The sequence below is a fragment of the Cupressus sempervirens genome, chromosome 8 (assembly GCF_028749045.1).
Source record: "Cupressus sempervirens isolate cs-2001-9-10 chromosome 8, ASM2874904v1, whole genome shotgun sequence".
Lineage (NCBI taxonomy): Eukaryota > Viridiplantae > Streptophyta > Pinopsida > Cupressales > Cupressaceae > Cupressus > Cupressus sempervirens.
In genome coordinates this window covers 68,132,165-68,152,129 of record NC_143125.1, presented here as the reverse complement: position 1 = coordinate 68,152,129, position 19,965 = coordinate 68,132,165, and the positions used below count along the sequence as shown (strand labels likewise).

Below are 19,965 nucleotides of genomic sequence, written 5' to 3'. Positions count from 1 at the left end.
AACATCCTAATAATAATGAGGCAAGTGGACTGACTAGAGGAGATGGCATAGAAGTAGAATCGTCACGTGTCAATAAGTCCATCCGTCATGTGGTCAAAAAGTTGAAGTCAACATCATCAATGTCTACATCTAAACTCTAACCATGCCCTACACTAGCTAAAGGGTCTATCCTAGTTTGCATATGTCCCTCTATAAGAAATGAGTGGTTAGTAGATGGATCATGAAGTATCATACCAACATGACCACTACCTGATCGATGAGAAGAATGGGGCTGAGGATGTGTCCAAATACCACCATGGAAATGATGTCAAACATCTTATATGGGTATGCCAAGATGCTTTGATATGAATCTATATGACTATAATAGATCCTCAACAAGACTACTCATAGTATCACATGCCAACACTCCATTAAGACCCTCTAAGCTAGTCAGTGAAGGGTTGCCTACTACACTGTATAGGTCTCTTGAACATGAAGAACCATACGATACTCTAGAATGCCAATAGGACATCAAATATCAGCTAACCTCATCACTCAAAATGGATCTAACAATTATGAAAATCTCTCCAACTCCCTAAATGACCCCCTACAACTGCATGCTATGCATGGTCTCATCAACTGATAGACCTAATATCGGGGAAATAGTAGGTGCTCTCTCTTTGACAATCAACCTATGAGTCAATGATGGATGCACCGACTTCCTATCAACTAGTATACCATGCCCCTATCCTAAATGTAATATTAAATATATTTGGTTCACCACCCTTCCTAAGAAAAACTCAACATAAAGCTATCATGCAAAATAGATGAAATTTGGTCATTATTTGGATAACGAACATGAGCAGCAAAGAAGCATGGGTATATAAGTGCAACCATCTATGGATTTGTACACTTAAGGGGAGAATACCCCTTCACAAACTTTAGTGGAAGATAATGAGGGAAACATTACCTCTTCAGTGTCTCTTTGGCCACTAAGCCCTACACCTACTATAATGAGATCCCTAAAGATACCTCTTGTCTCTTACTATCAAGGACAATCTATATAGTACATGAAAAATATGGAGCAGTGCAGTGCCATGAATCCGATCTCTACTATATATGAGGATTTGTAAGATGCTTTGACATGTACTACTACACACACTAGAGCATGTGCCACTAGCCAAGGATTCATGAAGTCTATGAATCTCTTGGTTAGTGTGATCATAGATCATGTTGGTTGGTATAGGCTACTGATCTATAGGAATTGTGCATTACTAGGGGGGAGATAGGAGGTTGTTTCTACTTGGGAGGTGGGGGGATGGGAGGCTATTTCTTGGGGGGGATAGGAGGCTTGTACTCAGGGCAGGATATGAGGCTTCTTATCTGCCATGTGAAGGTCAATGTATGTAGTTTGCATGTGCATATATAATGTGTAAATCTTAAATTGAAATTTAAATATGAAATTTTTAATAAACATGAAATTTATTGAGTATAATGACATTTAAGAAAATAGAATTTTGTAAATATGAAATTAAACATATATGTGTAAACATGATAGGAACATAACATATGTACATTACTACATATGTGAACTTATACATCCTAAATTAAAATATATCATTTAATAAACTTGAAATTTTTTGTACTTGATTGCATTTAAGAAACTAGAATTTTGTAAACAAATGAAATTAAATAATACATGTTTAAACATGAAACAAACATATGTTATGTAAATGTACATAGAATTTTGTAAACATGAAAAAAACATAACAAATGTACATGTGTACATCATGTGTGTCCAACAACTTCATAAAATTGTTTCAATTAAGTCTAGATAGAGTCTAGATCACATGGGTGGACTACTTGACACATAACTCTATGTTAATAGTAGAACTAGATTCACTTTGTAATTGAATAGGTATATTGGCACGGTTATAGCTAAGGTTACTAGGAAAATAACTCAGACCATGGTTAAAGTTAGAGTTAGTGTTGAGTTTAGGGTTAATTTTAGGGTTAGGCTTAAAGTTAAAACATTAGGGTTAGGCTAAGATTTATTAATTAGGGTTATAGTTAGGTTTAGAGTTATAAAATTAGTACTATATATTGTTCTTTAACTGCATGTGCCTCATACTAGTGCATAAATTAATTTGATTAGGGTTGGCATTCAAGGTTAATGTTTTACCATGATTATGGTTTATATTATGGCTCTAGGGTTAATTTTAGGGTAGCCTGGTTTAGTATTAAGATTGAGTTTAGGGGACCATTATTATGGTTTAATCATGGTAAACTTTCATTAATTTAGGGTTAGGAAAATATTTAGGCTAGGGTTAAAGGAGTGCATGTTTAGAATAGTGTTCTATTTTGAGTAAGCTATTACAGTTAGAATTAGGATTAGTGTTATAATTGTCTAACTTATATAGTTAGATCATTAGTGTTTAATGTCAGTGTGAGACTTATGTTAGTGTTACAAGTAGAATTATGATTAGATCTATGATTTAGTGTTAAATATCGAGTAAGTTAATATCATTAGCATGTTACTTGGTTTAGCATTACCTAGGATTAAGGTAAATATGTTATGGAACTATAGTTACATGGTTAGGCTTAGAGTTAGGATTGTGGTTAGAATTTCTAGAGCTATATTGTTAGAATCATAATCAATGTTATAGAAAGTTAATATAATGTTTTAGGATCTTTAGGATTAAATTTTTAGGGTTAGTGTAAATCTAGATTAATATTTTTATTTGGGATTCATAAACTAGGGTTTTTTATGGTTAAGAAGTGAGGATAATGTTGTAAAAATTTATAGTTATTCTTCCAATCATGGTTAGGTTTACAGATAAGTTTTGGGTTAAAATGATATAAATTTAGGTTTAAAGGTTTATGTTTAGGGTTTAGATTTTATTGTTATGGTTAGAATCAACTTGCAAATTCTAAGGTAAATATATAATGTTTAGAGTTAAGATTAGGATTAAATTTACATGAGGGTTAGCATTGTGTTACATGAAATTTCTAGGGTTAGGATTGAATAGTTATATTCATCTTTTAGGTTAGGTTAAATAGTGAAGATTTAATTAGACTTTTAAAATTAGGGTGAGGAGGCCAAGGTGAAGTTTATATTAGTGTTAATACATGTGACCTAACTGGTTGGAACTAATGTTATGGTTAGTTCATTGAAATTAAATTATTAGAGGTAAGGTAAGGATTTAAACACACAAACACACACACATGTATATATGAACTTAAATTTTAATATATTACAAATTCATGTATGTACATTAAAGATTTTAATGTATGTGTACATATCCACAATATGTATGTATATGTGTATATATATGCGCGCGCACACACACACACACACACACACACACACACACAGGCGCGCGCGCGCGCGCACACACACACACACATATATGCACATGGATGCATGTATATATACATATTGCATATATACATGTACAGGATATGTATGTATAACATATATATTTATAGATACATGTATACACATGTGCACATACATATATGCATGTATACATACATGGTATATATATATGCATATATACATGATATATACACATATATACAAGATATATATATGTATACATAAATTATATATATACATACATACATGATATATATACTTACATACAAAAAAATATAAAATGAAACTAGAAACATATAAAATAGGTAAAAAAAAAAGGGGCAAATTGTACCTTTTTCAAAGTTTGGTAAATTTGGATGCATCTCCTCTTCCTTGCGCTTCCAATTGGAATTGTCTGCCCATTGTTGAAAATGACATGCGGGGTCACGCAGACCTATTCAGACATTTATATTTTTCTTAGTTTTGATCGAAACTATATAAAGTAGTTTTTATTGAAACTAATTCATATAGTTTCAATTGTAACTAAAGAGCCTGATAGCAGTGTTAACAAATCATGGTTAGGCTTCATAGTTTTGATCGAAACTAGATAGAAAGTTTTGATCAAAACTTTCTATGTAGTTTCGATCAAAACTATGCGACATGGAAAGTTTTGATAGAAACTTTCATTTTGATTAGTTTCAATAGAAAATAATTAGTTTCTATCAAAACTAAGAAATGAAAAATTCCTGGTCGCATGATTTTGGAGGAATTTCTTCTTCTGAATTTTTTTAACCCACTATTGTGGGTTCACCCAAAAACTATACAAAAACATCAGAAAACAACATTTACATAAGTTATCCTACTTCAAGGTTCATAGTTTTCTTTTTTCTATAGATTTAACCACACACTCCTCAAAATAGAAAGAGTATAAGACCTCTTTTCTCCCTATTCTCCATTACATGATCTAATTTTGTGTTGATCATTTTCTTGTGCTTAATTAATTTGGATCATTCCTTTTCAAAATTATTGTTGAGAAGAGAATCTATTTTCTTTCTATTCACCATGCCCCTATCCTAAATGCATGGGTAAATCAATGTAGTTCACTAGCCTACCTAAGAAAACCTTAACATAAAACTGACATTAAAATAGAGTGGAATTCGGTCATTATTTGGATAACAACCATGAGCATCAAGGAAGAGTGGGTATATTACTATAACCATCTATGGATCTATAGACTTAAGGGGAGAATAACCCTTCAAAAACGTTTTTGGACCATAATGAGGTAAACATTCCCTTTTCAGGACATCTTTGGGCACTCATCCTTGTACCTGCTTTAGTGAAAGACCTAAAGAGACCTCTCATCTTTTACTATCAAGGAGAAACTCTATAGTATGTGCATAATATGAAGGAGTACCATGAATCTCATCTCAAATATATGTAAGTCTACATAAGATTCTTTGGAGTGCACTACTATATACACTTGAGCATGTTCCAGTAGTCAGTGATTCATGAAGTCTCTAAATATCTTGGTTAGTGTGATCATAGAGCTCATGAGGTGGGATAGGCTTCTGATATGTGGGATAGGCTGATGCTCAGGGTGGATGAGTTTTTGCTTGGGTTGGGATCATGCTGCTGCATGGTGGGGACAAGCTGCTACTAGGGTGGGATAGGTTGTTTCTCAGGGGGGATAGGAGGTTGTTGATCTATGATGTGTCAATTAATGCAGTATGCATGTATAATGGGTAAACCTAAAATTTAAATATAAATATGACATTTAATAAAATTGAAATTTATTGCAATGATGTTTAAGAATCTAGAAATCATAAACATGAAATGAAACATATAAGATGTGGACATGAATCAAAATTATTTTTAAATTTTGAAATGAATGTACATGTACATGTATGAAATTTACTTTAAATATATATAAGTCCTAAGACATAAATTAACATGCACATGTTTGAAATTTATTTTTGAACATTCAAAATGACCATGCACATATGTCCTAAACATGAAATGAACATAAAATACATTTTACTTCCTAAACTTCAGATTTGAATATTGTACATGAATATATGAACCCAAATAAAAGCCTAATCTGAACACAAGAAAAGTGTAATCAAAACCTTAACTTTAGAAGCTTAATTGGAGTCCAAATGTGAATCTTATCATAACCGAAACACTCCTTCTAGAACCCTAACCATTATTTTAATCCTAGATCTAACCATAAGTACCAACCATGATGCAAAATTTAATTCTAGAATAATGTTCCTAAGCTAGACCCAAAACCCTTATCTTAATTTTAAACCTAATCTCTATCATGTGTGTCTACGAAAACTTCATAATTGAATTGATTCTTAGTCAATTTATATCATGTGTCCGTGTGACAAATTCATAATTGCAATTAAGTCTAGATAGTCTAGATCACATGGATGGACTAGAACACATAACTAAGTTATACAAAACTAGATTGAATAATAATTTAAGAGGTCCTAATATAAGATGTCTTAAACATGGGTTCTAGTTTAGGATCTATTCATAAATAAAGTCTAGAGCTTAGAGAATTTATAATCTAATGTATTGAAATTTCTATATACGCATGAAAATATAATTCAAAAGATCTTAAAATGATGTCTTAAGGGTCTAGAATATCAAAATTTCTATATACATATATCACATGAATTTCTAACTTACATACTTATTATGGTCTCTGGTTTATTTATGCATAAATTTAAAGGGCTCATAGCTTGAATGTAGGTTCATGTTATTCATTATGGTTTAATAGAATGTTTTCAAGGGGATTTAATTTATGTGCAAGTTATTTATATGAACTAGGGATATTTATATTTAATTGTGTGTTCACTTTATTAATTTAGAGTTATCACTCAAAGTTTTAAGTTAAAGTCAAGTGTAATTTAGGTGAAGTATTAAAAAAATATTGTGTATATTCAATTTTGAATTTTCCATTGGTGTAATTTAGGTCAAGTGAGTATTAAAAGCATATTTTTAATGAATGTACATTGAATTAAACATATAAAATGTACATATATAGCATGTATTGATATTATATATATATAAATTAAAAACTAATACACACACACACACACACACACACACACACACACACACACACACACACACACACACACACACACACACACACACACACACACACACACACAAACATATAGATATGTCTATGTGTGTGTGTGTGTGTGTGTGTGTGTGTGTGTGTGTGTGTGTGTGTGTGTGTGTGTGTGTGTGCATATGAAATTAAAATTAATATATTACAAGTTCACGTGTGTACATTAATATTTAAAACTATGTATACAATATCCACAATATGTACACACACACACATGCATATACATATACATATATGTATGTATATACATGAACATATATATGTGCATGTGTGTGTGTGTGTGTGTATACACACACACACACACACGTGTATATGCATATATGCATATATACATACAAATGATATGTACGATATATATATAATCTTTATATATATATATATATATATATATAATCTTTATATATATATATATATTAAAAATCATACAAAATTTAACTAAACTCATATAAAATTTAACTAAAAATATTAGAGAGGGTAAAAAAAAAAAAATTCATACCTGATGCCCATAGCTATGCACTTCTGATCAAAACTATAGACTCCACTGCCAAAAATGACATGTGGGGTCAAATATGAGCCTTTTAAAGTTTCAATTTTTTTTTATTAATTTCAATCAAAAACAAATTAGTAAGTTACAATCAAACTTACAAAGCATTTCAGTGGGGTTAACAAACCCCATTTGAGCTTGGTAGTTTCGATAGAAACTATGTAGATAGTTTTGATTGAAACTATCTAGGTAGTTTCTATTGAAACTACATGGAAAATTTAGTTTCTATAAAAACTATACGCATACCCTATTTTGATAGAAACTCAATAGTTTCTTCCAAAAGTTCCAATACAAAAAAAGGTTTTTGCAAATTTTTAGAGAAATTTCTTCCTCCAGAAAAGTGTAACCCACTATTGTGGGTTCACCCATGCAAGACAATCCAAATTCACATACATTGACACAATTATTTAATGTGGAAACATTGTAAAGAGAAAAACCACCTAGGACCAACAACCCGAAAATTATGTTCTTCTAAAGAGATCTTTGTTAGGAGCTAACCTTGTTAAAGGTTACATACACATTGTTAGTGTGACTTGGTTGGAGGATTTGCACAAAATATCACATAGACCTTATCAGTCCTCAATATTCAGAGTCTTCCACTCTATAGGAATTACAAACATTCAAAGAAACAAAACCATGAGAATGGATTTGCAAATAGTACTATTAAGTCAATCTAGTTAAGACATTTTCTGCTATAATGATTAGAGAGTAATAGTAAGACAATCTATTTTAAATAGAAACTACATTTTCTTGATGAGATCCCCATTTCACTCATTGTTAATCCTCTATTCATCCTCTTCCTTCCTTTTGACTAATCCACTCATATATACATCATCTTCATAGTTTACTTGCTAGATCTCACAGTGCTTCTTTGTTCTATTTCACCTTCTATCTTCTTCTTCAAATACAACTTGATCAACAATATCCCAATGTTCATCTAGCTTAGATTCATTAAATATAGATTCTCAAGTTCATTCCTTCACCTTGAACATTGTGCTTCATTTTAAATCATTAAATCCTTCATTAGATCTTCTTTGAATTTATCTAGTCATAAATTTCATTACTAACTTTTTCCTTATCTCCCATACTTCTTGATCAATCCATATTTCCATAGAAAATCGGGCTCAAATCTAATTTTCTCCACACTTTTCTTCTTTCCCTTAGTTAGTTAATACTACACTCTACTTGATCAATACTAAGCTAATTTAATAGTGTTATTCCTTAGTTAATACAGTTCATCCTCATTCACTTTATATATGCTTGACAACAAATATAATATGTTTATAACCATTAGTCCTTCATTCATTGACCAAACTAACTATCTCGATGTAACTCATTATCTCTTTATCTTCTCAATTCATGATTTCATAAATTGTGCATGCACGATCTCAATACTTAATCAAATTTGTGGAAGAGTCATATTAGTTGTTTTGTTTTCATTGATGTCAAGCCTGATTGGTAAGACATTATTCTAATTCTGTAGACTACCATATCAATTGATTGATGAAGAGGATTTGAAGAAAGTATTATGATGAATAAAGTATTGATAAGTGTATAGATTTCAATGGGAATTTGATGAGTTAGACATTGATAGAATAATGTTGATTTTTTTTTTTTTTTGAAACTTATTATATCCCAATTTGGCATTGATATAAACGTATTATTACATTGAAAAATAATACAATCATATCAACATAAGCATCTTCATCTATGACTTCATCATGTTCTCTATAATTTCAATTCTCTTCTCTTCATCAAGTTCTCTTTTCTTCATCAAGTACTCTTGCTAGGTTTACAACTACATATGCTCAACCTTAGGATATACTTTACTATTAATAAAAGTATAACATCTCTTACACTCCCCCTATGACTAATCATACATCATCTCCTTTACTAATTTTCTCCTTTTACTATCTCTCCTTTTGACCGATTATCAACTTGTTTTATACACACACATCTCCTCCTTTTTACTTAATCCATCCCTTATTTCATATACAAAATTACTCTCATTAAATACTTCTACCTTTCTATCTTGGATATTCTTTTTCATGGGCATCATCTCCCATTTTGATAGTAATGACAAAGGCCACTTTAAGCTTTGATGAGAAACATACAAAACCTTATAATTACACCTTGTACATTGCATGTATTGATTATATCATCTACATTTAATTCAATTTCACAACTCTAGGATAGTCCCTAAAGAGTAAACTCCTATATCAACTCCATAAAGATATATTGATCATCAATGAATCTATGCCTCTTAGGAAGATGATAGAGAGAAACAGAATGGACATGGCACAATATTGAATTTATAATCTAGGTATGTAGTAACAAGTAACAATAATATACAATTTTTTCAAAACTTCATGAATTCTCAAAAATTAAGACTTGATCATTATTATTTTTGTTACAACTTTCTTTTATTGTATTTTCTTAATTTTAGAAATATATTTTGATAACATTCCTTCGAGTAGGTGTAATTTCTATGGTTTTAAGATTGTCTAAGTTTGACAACTAGCTTGTCACCTAAAATAAAAATTAGAATTTAAAACTTATATTTCTCTAATTATACACTAATATATCTACCATTCAGTGACATCTCCAAGTATTTACATGTATTCTCATTACTTTAAGCTTATGCATGATCTCATATTTAGGCTTAACTTTAAATTATCAAATATAAATGTTGTCCATTTCATGATTTCTTTTCTAGAAAATTGCAAAATTTTACAAATACCTTCTATGGTGTGTTGGAGTTTCATTTCTAGCCTCTCAAACCATCCTAAAAGAGGCCTTGTTAGATAGCATTACCACTTGTTTGAGCTTTGTAGTGGCAGAACCACCTCGTTGTCTCCCAAATAGTTCTTCTAAGTTAGGAGTGAATGGGTCTAGAAGCTACACTTGTGAGTTCATTGAAAATACCTAGAACTTTTTGGGAAAGATATCTTCTTCTTAATGACTTCCTAGTTCAATGGCTCATTTATTCATTTTTCATATTACCTCATAGTTCAGACTCTTTCTTTAGATATGACCTAATTGCTATGACCCATTACCCTTTCATGTAAGTAATTTTTTTAGTGCTGTGTCTTATCTCTATTATTGTTATGCTTGTAAAAACACCATTCATTGGACTTTTGCTAAATTTAAGATGTTTTGTTGCTTCATCTTCAATATTGACTACACAAGCATTAGTTGTTATTCTTTTTCTTTTTCTCCTATTTACAAAAAGGACATTGCTTTTTGTTTTTTTTTTTCATATTAAGAAGAAACCCAAAAAATGGAAGCTAAAAGAGAAACAAAATGTTGAAAAATCTGTACTAAATCATGTAGAGTAAATCATGGTTGTATAGCTTGTTGATTGTGGTTCTATGAGCTATGATTCTACTGATAGTGACTCAGTCACTAAGTTTGTGTATTATGGGCTAGCCACCAAAATTTTGACCTTTTTTTTTATTAAAAACATCATTTTCAATCACTTATTTTATATTATTACACTTATTTTTTTAATCTTTTAGACTATTGAAGAAAAATGAAGAATATGAGATGCATCTTGTTTTATTGAAAAAAAATTAGACCATTGCATCTACAAGTGATCATTCTAGTTATGTCATGCTAAAAATGCTACAATTCCAACATGTTAAAGATGAAATAATTTTGATTGTCTTCTTAAAAAATATGTTGTGGAATCAAGGAACTATTCTTTCTACACTTCTAGACTTGGTAGAAAAGTATAGTATGGAGAAGTTTTTAAGTACTTAACTTTAAGGCTACAACATTTGGGAAATCAAGGTCAAGTGCTTGAAAAATTACTGTCATTATTCAATAACGTTTAATGTTGTGTCCATGATATGACAAACTCTCATATTATTTTGGAAGACAATATTGAGAATATATATAATTATAAGTATGGTATTTCAAGTGAAGCTAGTTTTAAACTATGATATAATTATAAATATGATTATAAATAAGATAAACATAGGGAGAGCTAAAAACCTAGAAACTACTACTAAAAGAAGAATTGTGTTCCAACAACTAGGCCTTATGAGGTATCCAAGGACAACAAAATGTTTGAAAAGAGGAAAAATAGAGAAAATTGCATGGAAAAACCCTAGTCCAAAAAGAGATAGAACGAACATTCTAGAAGATAGGAACAAAAAGATGATCATGAGGAACACCACTAAACAATGAGGCTGCAAATATTGCCAAATTGCTAATCTAAAGAACCTCCAATGTATAGAACATGACCAGCTAGAGAAGACTAAGTGTGAAAATCTGATCAATCGAAGATGGAAGGTATCTTCATGGACTCCAAAAATAGGAATGAAACAATAGCTATATGACAAATGATTCATCTCACTAAAATGCATAGGTATCTAACCATTGCAATTGTCTAGTACATAGAATCAAATACTAAATACATAGCTCACTCCATCGAACCAAGAAATTAATAGAACCAACATAAGCCCCTATAATGCTGAGAGGTTAGAATGAAAATTGAGACTAAATGAAATATGTCCTATAGAAAGAAGAACTGGGAACACTGAGAGTGCAAAAGAAGTACAAACACCTATAATGGCATGTGTCATCGACACATCATGAGGTTAATGTCATGGAAGGAACACTCACCTAACAAAAGAAGATGTCAAATATAGCCAATGTGAAACACCCCAAGGCACATTATAATGTAGTGCAAGTACAAAAAAACACAAAGATGTGTAAGATCATGAAATGCAATAGAGTGGTACTTTATCTTAGTGCTTTTGCAAAAAATGCATGCAAATGATGTCTAAATAGACCAAAAGAGACATAAGGCTGGTACAATAGATAGTACAACCCATCAAAATTCATCTAAAGGAACAAAATTGATCTCTAGATCTAAAACAACCAAGATAGTCACTAGAATGCAAACAACCAAAAAATTGAATAGGATGTGCTTGGAGTAGAATCTAGAAAGTAGAATGTCTCAAAATATGTCTCCTAGAGTGAAAAATAGAACCTTGGATTATGACTGCATAAAATGGAAACCAAACAACATCAAAAGTCCAAATAAACTACACTTTTACAATGTACATGAAACCATCTTTTTGGTGATATTTTGTTTGCCAAAAAGGACTCTGGCTGAGCAAGTTACAACCAAAAAACCACATGTAGGACAAAAAAGAGCTAGAAAGACAACCAATTTTATTTTTACCACCTCACAATTCATGACAAAATCTCTCGCAAAGCATGCTCACTAGTACCATAAACTAACTCAAGAAGTGTGCCAATTTTGTACCAAAAAGTTTCAATTTGCGTGTCAAAATTTTTTTATTCATGTGCAAAAAAAGTGATCCATGTGGCAAAAATCTTGATTTGCATGCCAAAAAATCTTTATCTTTGAGAAACAAACACTCTTCTTTTTTGTGCCAAAAAATCTCGATTTCCATGTTGAAAATAAAAAAATTATTGCTTCCAAAAATGTGCCTTTTTTGGGGGCAATATTTTTTTGCCTCAAATTTTAAGTGTGACCAAATTGGACAAATTTGATATGAAAATAGGATTTTTTGGGAATGTTGAGCTCAATGATGATGTCCGTTTGGTCTCAAAGCGACCCAAAAATCAATGAGCCCTCATATTTAATATAAAATAACTCTAAACAATGAAACCCTCTAAAAGAAAAGGCACATATTGAAAGTCAAGCCAAACCTCTCATAAATAGAAAAGGGGAATGAAGATCTAGAGCTCTAATACCATGTTGAAGTTGATGAAGATTAACCCCACAACTCCCAAGAATCACCTACATGCAAACACCTATCAAAAAAAAGAGAAGAAAAAGCTATGGAGGATGGAATTCCTAGATCCATATATGAGACATTCTTGATGAGAAAAAAGAAAAAATGCTATTATCAAAAGTGAATTAATAAATTAAAAAGATATCAATCCTTATAAAAGGAGATCAAAACTCTAATAGGTTAAACAAAGGTTGTATGATAAAAATTAATAAAAAAATTAATTATTATATGCCCAAAGTTTAGCTTAAGTAAACTAGACATAATAAGTGACTTAATAATTAAATCAATGTGATTTAATTAATAAGAAAATACTTTATTACTTAGCACTATCAACTAAATAAATTTATGTTTTACATATATATTTATATATGCATCCTAGAATATTGGCTCACAATATAGGTAGTTGTTCCTAGAAATCCACTCCTATAAGACACAAATGTATTAGCCAATAATTAAAATATAATAATTTAAATGATTTAAACAATTATAAAACTCAAATGTATACTTTAGGAAAATGTAAAGTAATGATAAAAACTAAAAATATTTGAATCTAATTGGTTGAAATAAAAATTATTAATCACTAACTAAACATATACAATTGCAATAGTATAGCCTACAACAAATACAAAAAGTTCAATATAATGGATTAGTATTTTTTGTTGGTTTTAGTACAAATTTGGTTTTCATTTAATAAATTTATTATAGTATATATAATATTTAATTTAATAAAAATATTATATAGTATTTTTATAATAATAATATATATAATAGTATTTATTAAAAGATTGTATAATATAAGCATACACAATATTTTTAATTGAATGAAAAATATTAAATTGTAACATATAACATAAAAATTCTTTAAAATTATTTGGAGTTAAATGATATAAATCACATTATTAAAAATATAACTCTTAAAAACTATCATGTTTCTCATTTCATGAATTGTAGTTCATCTAAGAGTTAAGATGATTCATCTAATTAAATCATTAAAAACCATTTTATAAAAAATGTTAAGCTAAAAATCTTGCATCTAACTATGCGCAATATATTGATTCTATAATTAAATTTAAATATCAAAAATTTAAACTATTGAAAGTTTTGGAATTCTTTAGGATAACTACGAGGGGGGTGAATCGATTATCCAAGGTCCAGATGTATAAATAAAACTTTTCAATGCTTCATAGTCCCATATCCATAAACCTTATTATCCATTCATCCATTAGATCATAGAACTCTTAAACTTTGTAAGTTATTGTCCTATGTCAAATTTCTTTTGCAAAAATGTAAACATGAAACACAATAGATTCAATAACACATTTGACATAAGGATTTGGCTTGGAAACCCAATTTGGGAAAAGCCACCAACAACATGCTACTAATTCTTACTCTTCTAAAGTGATGCCCTATGAAAGGCCAACCTTGTTAAAGGTTACAATAAACACTATTAAATTTTACCTCATTAGAGAATTTCAATCACCTTATTAGGAGTGAGCCTTGTTAGAGGACTTTAGATCATTCACTTGAAATGTCACCTGGTGAAAGGATTTACAAATGACTATTAGGCAAACCTTAATCCAAAGGATTTATCCTAGCCTGATACAATGGTTAGAATGTAAGAGTAAGGCTTGATCTAATAAAAAATTACAACTCACCCATAGATTAAAGATCTTTGTTTCATTCCTCCATTTTGCTTTTCTTTCACACACTTCATCTCTAATAGCTCGTTCACCCTTCAATAATTCATATTCTTAAGCCTTCTTGCTTTGATTACCAATTTTAGTCCTCTTTTGCTTGGCCACAGAATGAAGCAATACCCTAGATTCCTTGTCTTCCTTAGGTTCTTGCACATGAAAAAATTTTCTTCTAAACATCTCTCTCCCTAAATAGAGATTTAGGATCTTTTGCTGCTTAACCACAATCATCTATTTTAGGGTTACATATGATTAGGTAGGATACAATGAATCTACCCACTTTTCCATTTGGTTCATCTAGAGACTTCTTCCTGAATCTTCCTTCATTTTGCCAAAAAATGGTTTACCTTGAATTTTGTGCCACCAACTCATCATAGTTATTTTGCACATGCTTCACACAACTCAAGAAAATAAAATACTTGGCTTAGATTCATCAAATCTAAGATTTAACACAATATTGGAACTTGACATAAATAAGCTATCATTTAGCTTCCATACTATTCTTCCACTCATTCAACACTAGTTTACTCAATGAACACTAAAGTTTACTGATGCTCAACATTAACTAAAATTTACTCGACATATACTAACAATCACTCAACATACACTAAAGCTTCACTTTTCTCAACTTCAACTAATTTTATGCTCAACTTGCACTAACTTTTCTTGGCACCTACCATGCACTTAGTCAAGCTTGGAAAACACAATTATTCTTACTTGTTCTTCTAGACTTAATCAGTGTATCCAACCTTTGTAGCCTTAAGTAGATAAATAATACACTATATCATTATTGTCTTAACTGATCTTTGTACTCCTTTTTCATACCATAACTCAACCTTTCCTCTAGTGCTATTGTTATTTGATTTCATCAAATCCTTGTCATCAATCAAAAAATGATAGTACTCAAATTAACTAAGTAGTTGTCTTACCAATAAGTAGCAAGTTTGACATCAGTGACAACACGATGATTGAAATACATCCTCATACTTGTATCAATCTTTTCTAAACAGAAAGGAAAACTTTTAATCATGAGTTAACACATGAAATGTAAAAAGTATCACAATAATACTTAGCCTATGAAAAGTGCTAATAATAACAAGTTACCTTGTGCATGGTGGAAACAATGAAAATACTTTTAGTTTATTTCAGTTTCAAAAATCAACTAATTACCATTATTACACACTCAAGTAGGTTTTACAAGAATTATCTTGCTGCACCAGCACTAACCAAATAAATTTTAAGGGCTAAGGCATTTTTTCATGATTGTGTTGAACTCCTCAAACCACAAATGATTACTTCATTTGTAACTTTATTTTGTCTAAGAGTTCCTTTACGAACCTATGCATAAGTCACAAAACCATCATTAACACTTTTCTATATTCCATTTCATAATGGAATGAATGAATGACAATGATGATTTAGTATACAACAGTTCCTTATCATATAGTAATAAAAATACCATTGTATATTGCCCCAATTCCTTCGCATGATAACTGTGACTGACCTTCCTCTATACCATTTGTACCACCATCCATACCCATTGTCCATGCTGAAGTTGATGAAAGATCAACTTCATGGCTCCCAAGAATCACATACATGCAAACACCTGCCACAAAAAGAGAGAAGCAAAAGCTATGGAGGCTGGAATTCTGAGATCCATAGATTATACATTCTTGATGAGCAAAAAGAGATTTTGCTATTATGAAAAGTGAATGAATTTTTACAAAGAGAACAATCCTTATAAATGAGATCGAAACCCTAAAAGGTAAAACCTAGGTTGCATGATAATAATAAATAAAAGAATTAATTATTATATGGCCAAAGTTTATCTTGAGTAAACTAGAGATAATAAGTGACTTAATAATTAAATCAACATGATTTATTTAATAACAAAAAAAACTTTATTACTCTAAGAGTCCATACAAGCATAAGACATTCAAACCCATCTTGTGACCCCTTCATATTATGCACATTCAAATTCAACAATAGACATTACATTCTGGAGGACTCTAGCTTCCCTCCTTCCACACCCACTTGTCTACTCTACACTACATCGTCTAACTGGTACATTACAAATTTATATCATTGACTTTGCAAAGAACTAAATTATTTTACTACAAGAAGAGATTTAATCACTATATTATAATCTAATACAAGTAGTAATTTATTTTTTGTCTATAGGTATACACTTGATAGTACTAAAGAGAATTAAATTTTTTTTGGAGGGAGCACAATCTCTACTTAAGTGATAATAAATTCATCAATGGCTTTTTATTAATGATTTGAGACATTCATAATAATTTAAGGGAAAGAGAAAAACACATGATGCAACACCTAATAGTGTTAGATAATTGCATGAGCCAATTAAAGAATTCTGCAACATTTTATTGGTTGATGATAAACAAGAAAGCAAAAATACAACATATGCAAATATTTCTCATATTAGACATGGGAAACGAAAATATGATGGAGCTTGTGCATTTCTTAAGCGATCCCTTTGGAAATAGAAACTAAAATTTGAGGGATAAAGTAAAATTTGACACGTAATTGCACAATGATGTAATTTTAGATTGACTAAAGGATCAAATAAGAACTTCATAATAAGGCACTTATTTTCTTCTAGTTGAAGAGTAAAATATTCTTTCAAGACATGATTGTCATACAATCAATGGATTAGTTAAATGGCATTCATTAAAGAGTTCTTATTCTAACACTTGTATTATATGGATTGAGAATGGTGTTTCACCTATATGAACAACACTTATATCTAATGAATACTATGTATTCTATTCATTTTCATGAGAAATAATTTCGTGTGAAGCACTTCTATAAAGTTGAATCCTAATATCAATATTCCAAAAAATATCTATACTACATATTGATAAGATCTTCTAAAATCATATTTAGATAATAATAAATAAATAAATAAATAATATAAAAAGTCCATTTTATATTTATAGTAAAACATAAATCTTATGAAATTACATGTAACACTATATGGTAATAATATTAATAATACTATCAATTTAACCCGTGCATGGTGAAAATAAGGAAAATACTTTCGCTTTATTTCACACAATCGTTTGGTTTACTTCAGCTCCGAAAATTAACCAATTACCCTTATTACACGGTCAAGTAGGTGTTACAAACATTATTTTGGCCCACCAACATTAAGGAAAATATTCAACGGGGTACAGGCTTCTTTCCCGTGATTGCGTTGAACTCCTCAGAACAGAGATGATCGCTTCACTCGTAACTTCCTTTCGTCCGAGAGTTCCTTTGCGAACCTACGCATAAGTGAAGAAGTCATCAGTAACACTTGTCGGTTTTCCATTTCGTAATGGAATGAATGAGCAGCAGTTATGATTGTATAGACAAATGTTCACCTGATCAAGGCATCGCTGTTGGTACCCTCCCCATTAACTTTCTCAAACGATCCCGTCTCTAAATTGACTCTAGAAACAGTTTTTTCCAGAAGCTTTTTCCCTATCTTCACAAGTTCCTTCAGATTTTCCGAAGTAGAGATATCCACAGAGGCTGTGTCTCCAGTCAACTTATTTTCCTAAAATCAAACAACTTGTGAGTGAAGATCACTTTAAAGTAAATGGGTAAAACACTTCTATTTATGAAGAAATTTATGTACCTGAATTCTCAGATAGTTCTTTTTAGCATCGAAGGCTTGAAAGACTAAGGAAGTATAAATATCCACCATATCTGAACTTGATTGCATAAAAATGTCGACTAGCGGTACTGCATTTTCCTGACGGAGCCATCCCAAGAGTCCCCACTTTGCGACATCACTTGCCTTGTACGATGCGGTTTTGTACCCAGTTCCAAGAGACAACACCAAAATCTTTCTTTTGTCCTGATAACAAATTGCTACCCATTAATACTCATTTATTCATAATTCCCTTATGTTGAAGATAATGTTTATTTTTTAAATTGATTCACCTCTACTTTGCTTAGAGATACCCAATCTTCGCCGTGCCTGAGGGATTCTTGTGTCACTTCGTCGATTGCAATTAAAGTCTGCAAATTGGAAGTACAGTTAAAAAAACATTCTTATGGTTAGCTGTAGCCAATAAACAAGTATGTAAGGGGGGGAAAACTAGAATTATTATAACTGGATTGTTAGCGGCCACTCCTCCATCTATGAGGTGGAATTCTCTCGTATTGCCTCGAGAATCTTTTGTTTCAAAATGGTGGGCAGGAAGATATGTTGGGGCAGCCGACGTACTAATGCATACATCTGACATATATGCATCTTTTGATACATCATGTTTGGCCTGTACTACATAACGCACACACAAATGAGGATCTATTTATTTATAAAAGAATAGTATAGAAAGGACCCAGATTGGTAAAGAGAGAAGAAGAAAAGCACCTCGAAAGTGGAGAAAATAATGGGCTGCTCTAAATTGGTATCAAAGGCAGGGATGACCACATTAGTTAGTAGTTGGTGCAATCGAACGCCACCCACTAAATCTCTTAAAAGCTTGTGCAGATAATCCCCACTATATTTTGGGCCTCTCGCAGTAGAATATATTGATTGGAACCATCCCGAAATACCGCTGCGAGGATTCAATAAACACCTTAGTGCCTTCTACTCTTTTAATAGTCCATTTTAGTCTACCAACTGAGAATCCGTGTGAATTGTAGGTCACTAACCTTTTGACTGGGAAAATCTTAGGGCACTGGTCCAAATAGAACTGTGTAATGTCCTTGGCCGCAAATAATGGTCTGTTTTGCTCGTTTGGAGTTGTTAGCATTGCGGTAACGAGACCTCCTGTGCTTGTCCCTGCAATGACATCGAAGTAATCTGCTAATCTGACATCTGGGCCATCCAGTTTCTGTCAACAAATTTAAGTTACTTTTAGATAAAATGATGACTTCAATATAGTAAGCAAACTAGAAAAACCCTTAGAATTGGATAGAATTAAAACACCTGAAGCTCTGCCTCTAGAAACTGAAGTATAGTTGCAGGGATGATCCCCCTGACTCCTCCTCCATCAATGCTGAGAATTGTGATCATATCTCCTGCAGTGGCTGACAGGTGTCTCTCAGTTGCCATTGCACTTAGTTGACAAGCAAATATTGAATGAAATGAGACAATCTGAGATGGGAACAACTTTTAATAGTTATCCAACTTAATCAACCGGTAGACCACTATGCAAAGTTGAAGAAGAAGATGATGATTTTGAAGGTGCTGCAATGGTTTGCATATATAGAAAGAAAAAGTGGGAATGAATCATGGTTTGTCTACAAGCAATGCTCGTGGAATGCAGTGTACTGCCCACCAAAGGGCACAGATGTGAGTGTGAAATGACTATAAATGTTAATCCTGCTTCTTCAGAGACCAGGTGGCACGTCTAATATAGATATGGTGAAGATCATTACAATGTACAAGACGGTGTGTAATTATGCCTTCTCACACATGATTTTCGTGGGTAGAAAATTGATGAAGTGCTTAC

At 31.3% G+C, this 19,965-nt stretch overlaps 1 protein-coding gene across 2 annotated transcripts; it reads right to left on the bottom strand.

Annotated features, from left to right (window-relative positions):
* Window positions 1-17,424: 17,424 nt before the first annotated feature.
* LOC149541651 (patatin-like protein 2) lies at window positions 17,425-19,694 on the bottom strand. Of its 2 annotated transcripts, XM_089796815.1 has the most exons (8): window positions 19,440-19,693; window positions 19,163-19,344; window positions 18,879-19,065; window positions 18,619-18,780; window positions 18,446-18,523; window positions 18,138-18,359; window positions 17,881-18,056; window positions 17,425-17,781 (listed from the first exon to the last, which is right to left on the bottom strand). In XM_089796815.1, exons 1-8 carry the CDS (start codon window positions 19,563-19,565, stop codon window positions 17,721-17,723), a joined length of 1,194 nt encoding a protein of 397 aa, XP_089652941.1. In that variant the 5' UTR covers window positions 19,566-19,693; the 3' UTR covers window positions 17,425-17,720. The 2 variants fall into 2 exon arrangements, with proteins under 2 accessions (XP_089652941.1, XP_089652942.1); XM_089796816.1 differs by lacking the exon at window positions 18,619-18,780 and having other exon boundaries at window positions 19,440-19,694.
* Between the last annotated feature and the right edge of the window lie 271 nt (window positions 19,695-19,965).